We start from the raw sequence: 12,605 nt of genomic DNA on the forward strand, positions 1-12,605 counted from the left end.
CAAATTAGTAACATAAGCACACAGAGAAAATAATTATAACCTGTCTGTAAGAATTTGAACTTCAAACTGAATACTCTGGTCATATTATTATTGAACTATATTCTAAAGACAAAAAAATGCAAAGCAATTCTAGCTTCTTGCCATAGGCTTATTATTGGTGGCAATATTGGTATTGTAATTTTGACACTATGCTATAAGTAAATATGTTAATGCTATTAGGAACCAAGATTTTCAGTGCCAAAGAAAATAGATAAAATACAAAATCATAGAAGGTAAGAGAAAACTTTAGAACATTGATTTCTCCTTCTTTGTTTGTTTGTTTGTTTTTGACAGCCTTGCTCTGTTGCCCAGGCTGGAGCCCAGTGGCATGATCATGGCTCACTGCAGCTGTGACCTTCTGGGCTCAAACGATTCTCTCACCTCAACTTCCTGAGTATCTGGGACTACAGGTGTGCACCAGCATGCTAGGCTAATTTTTTGTATTTTTTGTAGAGATGGGGTTTTGCCAAGTTGTCCAGGCTGGTCTCAAACTCCTGGGCCCAAGAGATCTGCCCATATTGGCCTCCCAAAGTGCTGGGATTACAGGCATGAGCCACTGTGCCTAGCCAGAACATTGATTCATAGTTGAAAATATCTATATGGACTCATGTGTTTTAAGAATTAAGTTTTCTTAAGTCTCACGTAAAAAAAAAAAAAAAAAAAGAGTTAAGTTTTCCAGCTCTGCCTAATGAAGGGCATGAAAGCAAGGGCACCTCGGTTGCATTGGACACTCCCAACTTTAAATCTTGATTTTTAAACACTGAAAGGAACTGGGGCTCCCTGGAGAAATGGTTAATTCCAAGTCTGGGACAAGGAAAGTATAAGGTGAGCCTGGTACATTTGTGTTGAGGAATGGGGGAAGTTCTTGATAATGAATGGGAACACAGGAACAAGCCAAATGACACCATGAGGGGAAACAATCAGATACAGGATATGGGGCATTTACTAGCCTGGCCTCTCTAAGACTAAAGAAACATAGCAAACAAATACAGCATATGAATTTTACATCTTGGTTCTAAAACACCAGCTGTAAAATACTTGCAGACAACTGGGAAATTTGAATTTAGATTGTATATTAGATGATATTAGAGAGCTATTGCTAATTTACTTAGGCAGGAAAATAGTATTGTAGTTATGAAGAGAATGTCACTAAGCATGCTGAAGTGTTTAGGGTGAAATGTTATAGTACTTATGGATGATTTTTATAACACTTTTTTATTCGGAAGTACCTTCAACTTCAAAGAAAGTTTGCAAGAATAGTATAAAGAACCCCTGTAGATTCTTTACCCAGATTTGTCCATTGTTTCTTCCTTCCTTCCTTCCTCCCTCCCTCCCTCCCTCCTTTCTTTCTTGCTTTCTTTTCCTTCCTCCCTCCATTCCTTCCTTTCTTCCTTCCTTCCTTCCTTTTCTTTCTCTCTCTCTTTCTTTCTTTCTTCTCTATCTTTCACTATCTTTTTTTTCTTTTTTTCTTTTTTTTGAGATAGAGTCTCCCTTTTGTCCAGGCTGGAGTGCAGTGGTGCGAACACAGCTCACTGCAGCCCCAACCTCACAGGCTCAAGTGATCCCAAGTAGATAGGATTACAGGTGTGCACCACCACGCCACTAATGCCCAGTTAATGTTTTAAATTCTTTTTTAGCAACAGGATCTCTCATTATATTGCCCAGGTGGGTTTCGAACTCTTGGGCTCAAGCGATCTTTCCACCCTGGCCTCCCAAAGCACTGGGACTACAAATATGAGCCACCTTGCCCAGCCTGCAACTTACTCTTACAAGATTCAGCCATTTTTATATTATAAATGTGTATATATACAGCAAATAAAATGATAACAACGTATTCTTTCAGTGTTTTTGTTCATTTGAAAGTTTTGTAGTAAGAAGCTGGGGAGGAGCCCTATTTCAAACATTGGAAGATCAGGATATAGTGTCGAGTGAACAAAGCCCCACACAGAGCAGGATCTGTTATGTGTTTCTTTGTGTTTAAGACTGGGGTAAAAATCAGGATTTGTATTTGTATTTGCTTACAAAGAGGCTGAGACACTAAGAGAAGAGTTTAGGGGAAGATGGGGAATTGGGTGGATGGGAGGAGGTGGAAAAGGGACCGTCAGTGTACATCTTTCATATCACTTTGATTTTGTACCATGTGAATCAAGTGTCTTTTGAGATGCAATTTTTAAATTAAAAATGAATGAATGAATGAATAAGTACAGAAATTAGCCAGGGAGGAAAACAGACAAAGACAACACAGCCAGATGAGAAGGAGGAGAGCCAAGGAAGTCCATTTCCAGGCACACCCCATGACAAGGTCAGCAGGAGCATGTGGTGCTGAGTGAGCCAAGAGCTCAGAAGAGGATGGGGTAAAGGCCCACTGGGGTGGACTCAGCTGAGGGTTGCATGGAGCCTCCAGGGCTGGAGAGAGAATGTAGGTGGGGAAAGGGCCATGAGTGTGAATCACCCCTTAAGGGGGAGGGGAAGAGGGAGGGAAGAGGGCGGCTTGCAGGCTGTGGATGAAGGAGGGAGGACAGGGATGTAGCTGACATGGGGAGCAGGCTGGGCTGGGAGTGGTTGGAATCAGAAAGGGGAATGCTTCCAACATAGAGGGCAGTTTTGGACTGTCCCCTTGTTTTCAAAAAAGATGAGTGATACTATGTCCCCAGGGTTATGAGGTAGCATTGCAAGTTTTGGGAGCATAGAAACATACAGAAGAGATGCCCAGATGAACTTGTTTGGAGACCAAGCCTGTGGGAAGAGGGAGCCTGTCACTGGGCAGCCCTGGTGTTGCCTTGGCTCAGCGGAGGAGCAGGGGCTGTGTGCAGACAGATGTTCCACATGGATATGGGGGATCATGCCTCAAAAATTCAACACAGAATCACCATCTGACCTAGCAACACCACTTCTGGGTATATACCCCAAAGAATTGAAAACGGGGACCTGAAGAGAGATTTGCACACCCATGTTCACAGCAGCATCATTTGCAATAACCAAAAGGCAGGAACAGCCCAAATATCCGTCAACAGATAAATGTATAAACGCAACATGGTCCATCCACAGAATGGAATATGATGCAGCTTTATAAAGGAAGGAAATTCTGACATACATGACTACATGGATGCACCTTGAAGATACCGTGCTATGTGAAATAAGCCAGATACAAAAAGGACAAATATGACCTGATTCCACTCAAATGAAGTCCCTAGAGCAGTTAAATTTATAGAAGCAGAAAGTGTAATAGAGGGTTCCAGGGGTCTGGGGGAAGAGAGAGTAAGAAGGAAATAGGAGTTGGGGTTTAATAGCTAGTATGAGTTTGCCAGGGCTTCCATAATGAAGGACCCCAGACTGGGGCCTCGACAACAGACATTTATTGTCTCACAGTTCCAGAGGCTGGAAGTCCAAGATCAGGGCATCAGCAGGGTTGGTTTCTCCTGCATGCTCTCCTTGTGTTGTAGATGGCCACCGTCTCCCTGCATCCTCACATAATCTTCCCTCTATCTGGGTTGTAATCCCCTCTCCTTACAGGACACCAGTCATTTGGATTAGGGCCCACCCTAAGGACCTCGTTTAAGTTAATCACGTTTTTTAAGACCCTGTCTTCAAATAAGGTCCCATTCCAAGATCTTGGGGGTTAGAGCTTCAACATATGGATTTGGGGGACACAAGTCAACCCATATCAATAGGTGTGGAGTCTCAGCATGGGAAGGTGAAAAAATATAGAGTTGCACAATAATGTCCTTGATGCCACTGAACTGTACATTTAAAAATGGTTCAAACAGCAAAATTTATGTTATGGATATGATAGCACAGTAAAAAGTAAAAATAAATTTTAAAAGAGAAAAATACTCAGAAGGGCAAGGGAAAGGGGAATGTTGCTGAGAGGGTAGTGGGACCCCCGGGCCCAGTGGGATGGTCAAAGAGACCATGGGATGGTGGCTGGGAAGGTGGGTGCGGGGGACGGGCCAGTGGGAAACACAGGAGCTTGGGGCCTGACAGCAGGAGGGTCTCCAAGCTGGAGGTCTGGGCAGCCTGTCAGTTCCAGGTGGTGGCCGTTATTAGTGCAGCAGCCTCCCCAGAGGTGGCAGAGGCTTAATGAGTGCTTCAGGCTCTCAGCAGGGAAGGTCTGGGCAGCCCCTCTGGCTGTGTGGTCCCAGTTCTCCAGAAGCGCTTTCTTTTTTGCAATTTTCAAACCATCACAGCTGCTTTCGGCCTGAATGTGAAGCCACAGCCAGTGAGTTGTTTCTATAGCGACTGATGTCCTTCAAAGAGGGAGAAAGTGGAGGGCCCTGAGGAAAGAACAAGGGGGTGAACAGCACAAATAGGTGACAGATTAAACCCAAGAGGGAGAGAGTGTGACCTAGTTTCACTGCAGCTTCGTCGAGAGCTTTCTGGCAAGTACACCCGATGACTGCATATTATTTTATGTTTGTCATGTTATCTTCACATAAAGCTGTAAGATGAGGGGCTAAGTGTACCACTCTACCTGGTGAAAGGCCAATATTCAGGCACAGCTGCCAGGGGCAAGGAACAGGGAAAATGCAGGAAAATTCTGAGCCGTCTTCGTCTTACTCCTGGCCACTTTGCAGAAAACTAGGCATGCTGAGGCTGTCTGTGCACCTATCCTTTTTCCCTTCCTTGGAAACCAACCCCAAGGGAGGCTTTGTAGTATTTACACCCTGGCTCGTTGCTTCCTAGTGGTGTGATCTTGAGCATGTTCCTCAACCACTCTGTGCCTCAGTTTCATAATCCATAAAAAGTGGGGAGAAGAATTCCAACATTCAAGAGTGGCTGGAAAGGGTTAAATGAGGTGACACGTTCAGGCGCTCAGGAGAGAGAGGCGGGTGACTGCAGTGAGGAGACCTCTGGGCTTGGGCAGGAGTCAACCTGGTAACTGCAGCTCTCTCTCATCTCCCATTCCTTTCCAGTTGGCCACGGACAGAGCGAAGGGGAGAGGATGGTAGTGTCTGACTTCCACGTTTTCGTCAGAGATGTGTTGCAGCATGTGGATTCCATGCAGAAAGACTACCCTGGGCTTCCTGTCTTCCTTCTGGGCCACTCCATGGTAAGCAGACCACAGAAGACCCACATCAGATCCACCCTGGCTTCCAGCCTTGCAGGGGGAAGGGGGTGGCCCTGACTCCCCACCCCTCCCCCCGCTCTCTGCCTGCTGGCATGATGTCTCCCTTTGTGCACTGCACTTGGAGTTCCTGGGCGATTCCGTGCTTAGGAAACAAGGGAGGCTGCCAGCCGGTCCTTACGGAGCAGCTTGAGTACGTGGCCTTTTGGAAAACTGATCTTTCTCTCAACGCTCTTTGGACCACTTGGTGCCATTTCATAGTGAGGCTACTAAGAGCCACTTCTTGGAGGAGGCTCCTTCATCAATAAGAAGCACAAAAAATGTCCCCAAACCTTGTGTGCTTTTTTCAGCATTGAATGATAACTAGGGACAAAGGGTCCCCTTGGAAAAAATTGCTTAAAGCTTATTCCAACTCCTTCCACCTTTTAAATATGTAAATCGAGCAAATATCATCTCAAAATGTAATGGAGGAAATGTAATCTTAAATCGGGATCCTTAAACCGGCAGCCTCCAGGTCAAATCTACCTACAGAAAAAGTAGGCTGGTTGGCTGACCAAGAGATATCGAACTGCTTGAATTTATATCCCTGGGGACATTTCACCAGGGTAGGCGTTGCCTCTCGCCCCTTGGTCACTGCCTGGCTCTGTCCTTAAGTTTCTCTTACCTGCCCGGCCCCTGTGAGCATTTGCAGTTGCAACCCTTGCTTTTAAGCACCTTTGTGCTTTAGCAAACAGGTGAGGCCTCTCTCCAGCACCATCCACATTCACTCCCATTTTTCTTGGAATTTAAATTTCTAGGACCTTTACTAAACCAGGAAAAAGTATAGTATAGCAATCTATTATTATGATCACATTACCCCCCACCAAAAAAAAAAAAAAAAAAAACTCTCCTATTAAGCCTGTTGGGATGGATGAATTGGGGTTCCGCCAGCTTTGGGCTCGAAATGAAGTGGGAATGTGTTATTGTTTAACTTGCGGCCCACAGGCAGGAACCTTATTTATAACTCTCTGAAATGTTTGCTCTTGGAAAACCCAGAGAAAAAAACATGTGTAATAAAATAATTGCAGATCTAGTTTATCCAACATTTGATGGTGCCTCTTCCAAGGTAGTCCTCCTCAGGGCTCTTGGCCAGGACTGCAGCTTAAGAGGACTGCATTGGTCATGTTTATTAGAATTACGGCATTGGTCATGTTTATTAGAATCGTGTGCGCTGGTGCAAGCCGAACACAGCAGCTCTGCCCGTTCTGCATTACAGGGAGGTGCCATCGCCATCCTCACGGCCGCAGAGAGGCCGGGTCACTTCGCCGGCATGGTACTCATTTCACCTCTGGTTCTTGCCAATCCTGAATCTGCAACAACTTTCAAGGTAAAAGGACTTTCCAGTCTGTACAATTCCTGCAGGTTTCCTGGGACATGGGGCTTGCACTTGTAGCCTGAGTCTGTGTAAAAGGGCCAAAGGCCATCCTTGGACCTCAGACACTATTGCGTAAGGGTTTGGACAAATATCCCACACTGTTGCCACCGGAGTTCTGTAGTTTCTAAAGGCAGGTGCCATTTTCCCCCAAGACAAAAGGATAATGCCTTCCTGTTGGTGCATGTTTTATTGATGAACTTTAAAAGGAGAAGAGGTTAGGCTTGTTATTAGTCCAACAAAGTCACGTTTGCTAACAAGTCACACTCAAGGCCTGGGCTGTTTTTCATTGACTGTTTGCCAACTTCAGCAGAAAGTGAGCAGTGAGAGGAACTGCAGGTGCTCCTAACTGCAGTACGGAGTCGCATTCACTGCTTTACTCCTCCGCCCCAGGCACTTTCGACCTCTGACTGTTAGGGATCCGTCATTTTGTTTTTCTGGTTGGAATGACCCATAGGAATGACATACCCCGTTAGGTGCTGGGACTCTGGGCTGCTTTTGCCAAGGCAAATGAACCAACAAATGATACCTAGAGGTGGAGCAGGCACCTTCTGTCCCTGAGAAAGGAGATGAAAACAGTGGCCTCGGCAGGGCTGCTTGCTTGTGACTCTGGCTTGTTGACAAGGTATTGGTTTAGACCCGGCCTTGGGATCATCAGACTTAAGGTAGATGCATAGCCCCAGTGAGGGTGGAGAATCCGTGTATCCACAGGGAATCCTCAGTCTCATCCCCAGTGCTGGGCAGGGGCTGCTGCCTCATGAGCCAGTTCCAGAGACTCTCAAAAGAGAAAGAGGGGAGGCAGTAGGTCATGGGGCCAGGTGCGCTGGGCAGCCATCACCCACAGGCTTACCCTATGGACTATGGGATCATTTAAATAATGACATTAGCTCTTATTCCCCTACCCCACTCTCCTCAACAGAGCACAGGGAACGAAACCTTATAACAACATCCTGAAAGGGTTTCCTTCAGCCCATGACCACAGACTTGCTCCTGGCTCTAGAGACAGTCTTTCAATTAAATACAGAAAATCTCAGCCATGTGAAATGGGGCTGGTCTTGGCAAAAGAGAAATCAGGGACTATCTGATAGTTTAGCCAGAGAACGATGATTTATTTAGTTTGCAAGAGAGATGGATGATATCTCATTTGAATTTTACTCCAGTTTAAGGAAATCATGGACTTACTGAAATCGACTATCATGAGTGAATTTCAGTGCAGTGTGGGACAGTACCAGGGGTCTGTCACAGAGTGAGGTCCCTTAGCATCACAATGCCTGGATGTGCACTACTTCATCATTGAAATGTGCGGGGGGAGGCATGACCTACTCAACATCTCCCGTGACTATGGTTCTAATTATTTAAGTAGAATAAGCAGGCCCAGACTCAGCATCAGGGGCGTTCCTGCTGCGTTCCATGAGATTTGCTGTATGCAGGTCTGCAAAATTCAGCCAATGCCAGGCATGCACTGTGCTCCTCTCCCAGGCATTGTCTCACTTAACTCCCCTCCAGCCCAGGAGCAGATTATAGCAGCACTTTCCGGGTGGGAAAACCTGGGCTTAGGAAGGATGAATGGCTGGTCAGGATTGTGCAGCCCTTGTGATGGGTTTGAATCCATCTAGGATATTTCCCCAGGGGAGAAAATGGATGTTTCTGCAATCGGTGTTTTCCCCTTGCAGAAAAGCCAGGGACTGCAGGACTTTTCAGATAAAGTGCACCAGGGGTACCCTGGCAGGTGGTCCTGGAGGTGGAACGAACAAGGTTTCCTCCTAGAGCCCCCTGGGCTCCATACTGACCAGGGGAGGGGGCACTTCTGGGCAAGGCCACCACTGTGACCTCTCAAAGCCTTGTGCAAATGGATCACCTTGTGACATCAGGAGCCAGCTGCCCCTGGGGGAACACAGGTCTCCTCTTATTAACCAAGACAAATTAGGTTTCCCTTTGCCCCAGACTTGAGGGCCCAGCCTCCACTCCCTGAAATCTGTTGCTGCTCCTGCATCTCTGGCAATTTTGGCTGACAAAGTCCATGATGCATTCGTCCACCCTGCCCCTGGAAGGCTTCATCACTCTTGGCACATTTTCTAGTCTTATCTGACAACCTTCCTGAAAGTCTCACAGGATCTATTTTTTAATGTAATTTAAAAGTTTTAAGAATAAGACATTTCTACGGTTCAAAATTCAAAAGATATGAAAGAGGATGCAGGGAGAGTCTCTCTCCCCATTGGCATGGGCAGCAACCCATGGTACCAGCGAGAGTCTCTGCATCTCCCATCAATGCTCACTCCATTTGTTCTTCTTCACACAAATGGGAGCTTGCTCCATACATGTCGGGGGTACTCTGTGTTTGCTTTTGTTCTTTTGGTTGGTGTGTTTGTTGTTGTGGGTTTTGGGTTTTATTTTGTGGTTTTGCTTAGCAACCTTTTGGTGCTCCTTCCCCATCAGGACCTACCACGGGTCCCACTGCAGGGATAGGTCCTGGATTAGGGAGGGTGCCCTGGGGTCATTTCTAGTTGTTCGCTCTTATGAGCCTCAATGATGGAACAATTCCTAGAGCCCACCTCCTCCCTCCTGCGTTCTGGATGGGAAATCTGTTTGGTGGTGGGGGTGAAGGGCTTCCCTGAGTGTGGCTGTGAGTAGCAGCAGAGCAGAGTCAAGACCCAGCCTCCTGACTCCTCAGACAGTGCTCAATCCATCAAGCCGTTCAACAGCTTCCCGGCACCAGGCACCTTCTAGAGCAACTCCCCTAGTTAGTAAGGGGCAGCACGAGACGCCCAGTCTATGAGTACAGCCTGGCCTGTGGAAGACAGCCAGCCCCCACCTCCTGCAATGTGAGAACTCCAGATCGCCCCCACCCTCCTAAATCTCGCCACCATCTGGTTCTTATGTGGATGCTAGTTTTCAACAAGCTGGGATATATTTAGCCTGGAGATGAGACAATGAGGATGGATGGGGGGCCCCAAACATTGTCTCTGCTGAGAAAGTGGTTTCGCAGAGAAAGTGGCAGAGGCAGAAATTCAGAAACAAAAACTCCACGCATCAGAACACATCTGGCTGTTTGTGAGGTTGCTCCGTGGGGTTTTCACTGTGGCTCGCGGTTCGTGCCTGGCTACAGAGGTGGAACTGTGGCCCCTCAGCTGGAAGAGTGTCAAGCTCCAGGCACTCCTCGGGATTTCCCACCCTCACTTGTCTGGGACAGCACTCAGGAGCAACTACAGGCTGCAGGCCCCCTCCTTTCTCGGGAGCCTCTTGGGAGAGAAAAATCCCCCTGGGCTAAGCTTGAGGGATGGGGGTCTCAGCCTACCGGAGAGTAATCGTGCTAAATGACCTCTCCCTGTTTGCCAAGGTTGCCCTTGGGTTCCCGGGGCAGGGATGCAGGAGTCAGCCAGTGCTTCAAGATACTTCCACTCCCTGCCAAGAAGGGCACTTCGCCCAGTAGGGAGAAGGGGATTGCCACTGAGAGCCTAGTACTCGGTGCCTGACATGCATTGTCTCTGTTCCTCTCCAGCACTGCCCTGGAAGGAGGGGAAATTATTCCCAATTTACAGACAAGGAAACAAGGCCAAATGCCTTGCTCAAGGTCAGCTTGAGCACGAGCTCAGGCCAGCGAGCATGCCAGGAGACTCCCTTTCACCCCAAAACACACCTGAGATCCACAGCTTCCCTTGACAGAGCCCGCTCCCATCTGAATGTCACTCATCTGTTTTTAGCCATAGAATCCAGAAGGCCCTTGGGGCAGTGGGAGGTTGCAGGGATGGAGGGGAAATGAGTTGAACATGGCCACTCTTTCAAGCTTCAGGTGAATTTGGACCCAGGATCCCGGAACTTAGCTATGCACTGGCCCTTTGGGCAGCAGCAATGAGCCGCCATGAGGGTTAGTTCACCTCTGTCCTGTGGGCACCTGCTCTCTAATAGCTAATAGCTAGGTGTTGGGCTTTCTAGACACATGTGATTCCAGGAACCAGCTGTCTTCCTAGCAAGCCTCCTGCCACATATCTTTGGTGAGTCCCTGATCTATCAGAAAACAAGTATCCTGGCCTTCCCAGCGAGGGTCACTGGCAAAGGATCGCAGCACTTTCTATTTTAGGACTGCCTTAAGGTGTCCTCTCGCTCTCAAGAAAATCTGGTGCAACCCCGAGGGTCCCTGCTGTGTCCCCCACATGGCCGTCCCATGACCTTTGTCACAGTGCCGCCCTGCGGAAAGCAGGAGGGTCCTAGCCTCCTGCGCACAAGTCAGCCTGCGGGAGCCACTTAGGAAACAGCATCTGTAATTGCCTTCCTCATGGCAACGCTTTCACTGGCAGAAGTGAAATTCACTTAGAAATGATCACAGGGAGCCATTAAAACCTTCTGGATCAATAAAGGCATTTGTGCCTGTCTCTAGTATTTAAAGTGACAGGCACGATGGTGTAGCAGGAACGCCCCTCAAGCCTCTTGTTCATCAAGATGTTGACTTCAGCTGTGGGAGAGTTGCCCTGTTTGTGGGCGACTGCGTCATTTGTTGCAAATCTGCATGTCACGTGCTTTTCCTGAAGTCTCTACTTTGAATGACATTTGCTCACTCCTTCAGTCAACCAACACCTATTTATTGGGCCTCTCCTTAGGGCCAGAAGCCAGGAAGAGAGTTAGGGACCTGCTCCAGAGCAGTTGGGTCTCATGCGGCTCTCCCAGCGTCCCTTCAGAGTTAGTTTAATTATCCCTGTCTTATAGATGAAGAAACTGAGATCATAGACTTTCTCAAGGATTCAGGATCAAAGTTCAAATCCAAATGTGCCTGCCTCATGTCTCCGAGTCGGATTTCGCCATTTCATCACCTGTCTCTTCCGGGGTTGGGGTCCAGTGACTGTCTAGCCATTTGTCATGGGTTTTGATCCCAGATTATCCTCAGGTGATGACCCCTGGGGTCTGAGTTGAGCTGGCATAATTGGGAGCTGTGTGGTTGCACAAACCTGGCTCTGCCAGGGTCATGGGGCAGGTACAGGGGGTCTCACCTCAGTGGGGGAGCCATGCAGGGGCTCCTCTCTCCTGAGCTGGATCCAAGGCTCTCTCAACGCTCCTGTAGGATTATTCGGGGATTTTGAAACACTCGATGGAAAAGGCATCAAGAACGTTACGGTTTTGGATTCCAAGTCCTTTTTGGGTGAGCAACTCCCCTCTGAGGCTTCCCTGGTGTGCTCACAGCTCAGGGTGGAGGTTGTGGGAGAGCGGGAGCAGCAGTCATCTGATCAACCTTGGCAATGTGATCCATCCAGGTGTGGGACCTGCCATGACTTCTTCCTTCCCCACTGCTTCCTCGTCATGTGACCTCAATGTCCCCTGCGCAACCGTTCTGCCTTCCTTCATACATAATCAATCCACTTCCTCTGCGTAGCTCTTTCTACTCCCATCCTACCCTTTCCTCCTTCAAGAGAGATTAGGCTCATGAAATCAACAAATATTAAAAGAGCAGCAGGGAAAGGGGATCTCTTTTGCAGTTGTTCAAAGCATCCTGCCCCTGCATAGCAGCTCTCCTCTTTCTTGGGGCTTTTGTGGGGAAGAGGCTAAACACCTAATTTTTTTTTAAGTCATGAAGTTATCATTAAAAGTTTTGCCTCTACACAATTGAGTCTTGCTGGAAATGTAGCTTGGAACTTACTATGCAATTTTAGAAAAAGAGCTGAAGATCAAGGCATGCAAACATCTCTTATGGTGGCTCCTTTGAAAGGGCAGCTTGCCCTGCGTGGATGTGTGCACCCCCATCCTAGCCAGTGCCTGTCAGAAGCACTTCTGCTCTGGCTGCACACAGGATCACTAGGGAACTTTAAAAAGACACTGATGCCAGGTCCCCACTTCGGCCAATACAATCAGAGTCTCTCAGGGCGGCACTGGGAGGAGGTGTTTGTGGTGTTTCATGGACACACACACTGCCAGCCCCTGAAACTTCACCACGCACATGAATGCCCAGGAGCCCTGCAAAGCTACAGACCCTGACCCAGAAGCCAGGTGACCCTGGAGCTACTGGTGCTGCTGGTGTGAGGACCACACTGAGAAGGGAGGCCCTGGGATGTTGGGACGGGTGTGCTGTGCCCTCTACCATACGCCAAATGGATTGAAGGAACA

At 47.9% G+C, this 12,605-nt stretch overlaps 1 protein-coding gene across 3 annotated transcripts in view; it reads left to right on the top strand.

Annotated features, from left to right (window-relative positions):
- The window catches only part of MGLL (monoglyceride lipase), a 132,075-nt gene that overhangs the window by 93,803 nt on the left and 25,667 nt on the right, over nucleotides 1–12,605 (top strand). For 2 of the 3 annotated variants that reach the window (XM_011950734.1, XM_011950735.1), the window contains exons 4-5: nucleotides 4,953–5,089; nucleotides 6,360–6,470. In XM_011950734.1, the coding sequence (XP_011806124.1) occupies nucleotides 4,953–5,089; nucleotides 6,360–6,470 (248 nt within the window). Of the gene's footprint in view, nucleotides 1–4,952; nucleotides 5,090–6,359; nucleotides 6,471–11,568; nucleotides 11,647–12,605 lie in introns of all 3 variants that reach the window. The other variant, XM_011950733.1, reaches the window with a different exon arrangement.

The sequence above is a fragment of the Colobus angolensis genome, unplaced genomic scaffold (genome assembly GCF_000951035.1).
Source record: "Colobus angolensis palliatus isolate OR3802 unplaced genomic scaffold, Cang.pa_1.0 Scaffold31, whole genome shotgun sequence".
Classification (NCBI taxonomy): Eukaryota; Metazoa; Chordata; class Mammalia; order Primates; family Cercopithecidae; genus Colobus; species Colobus angolensis.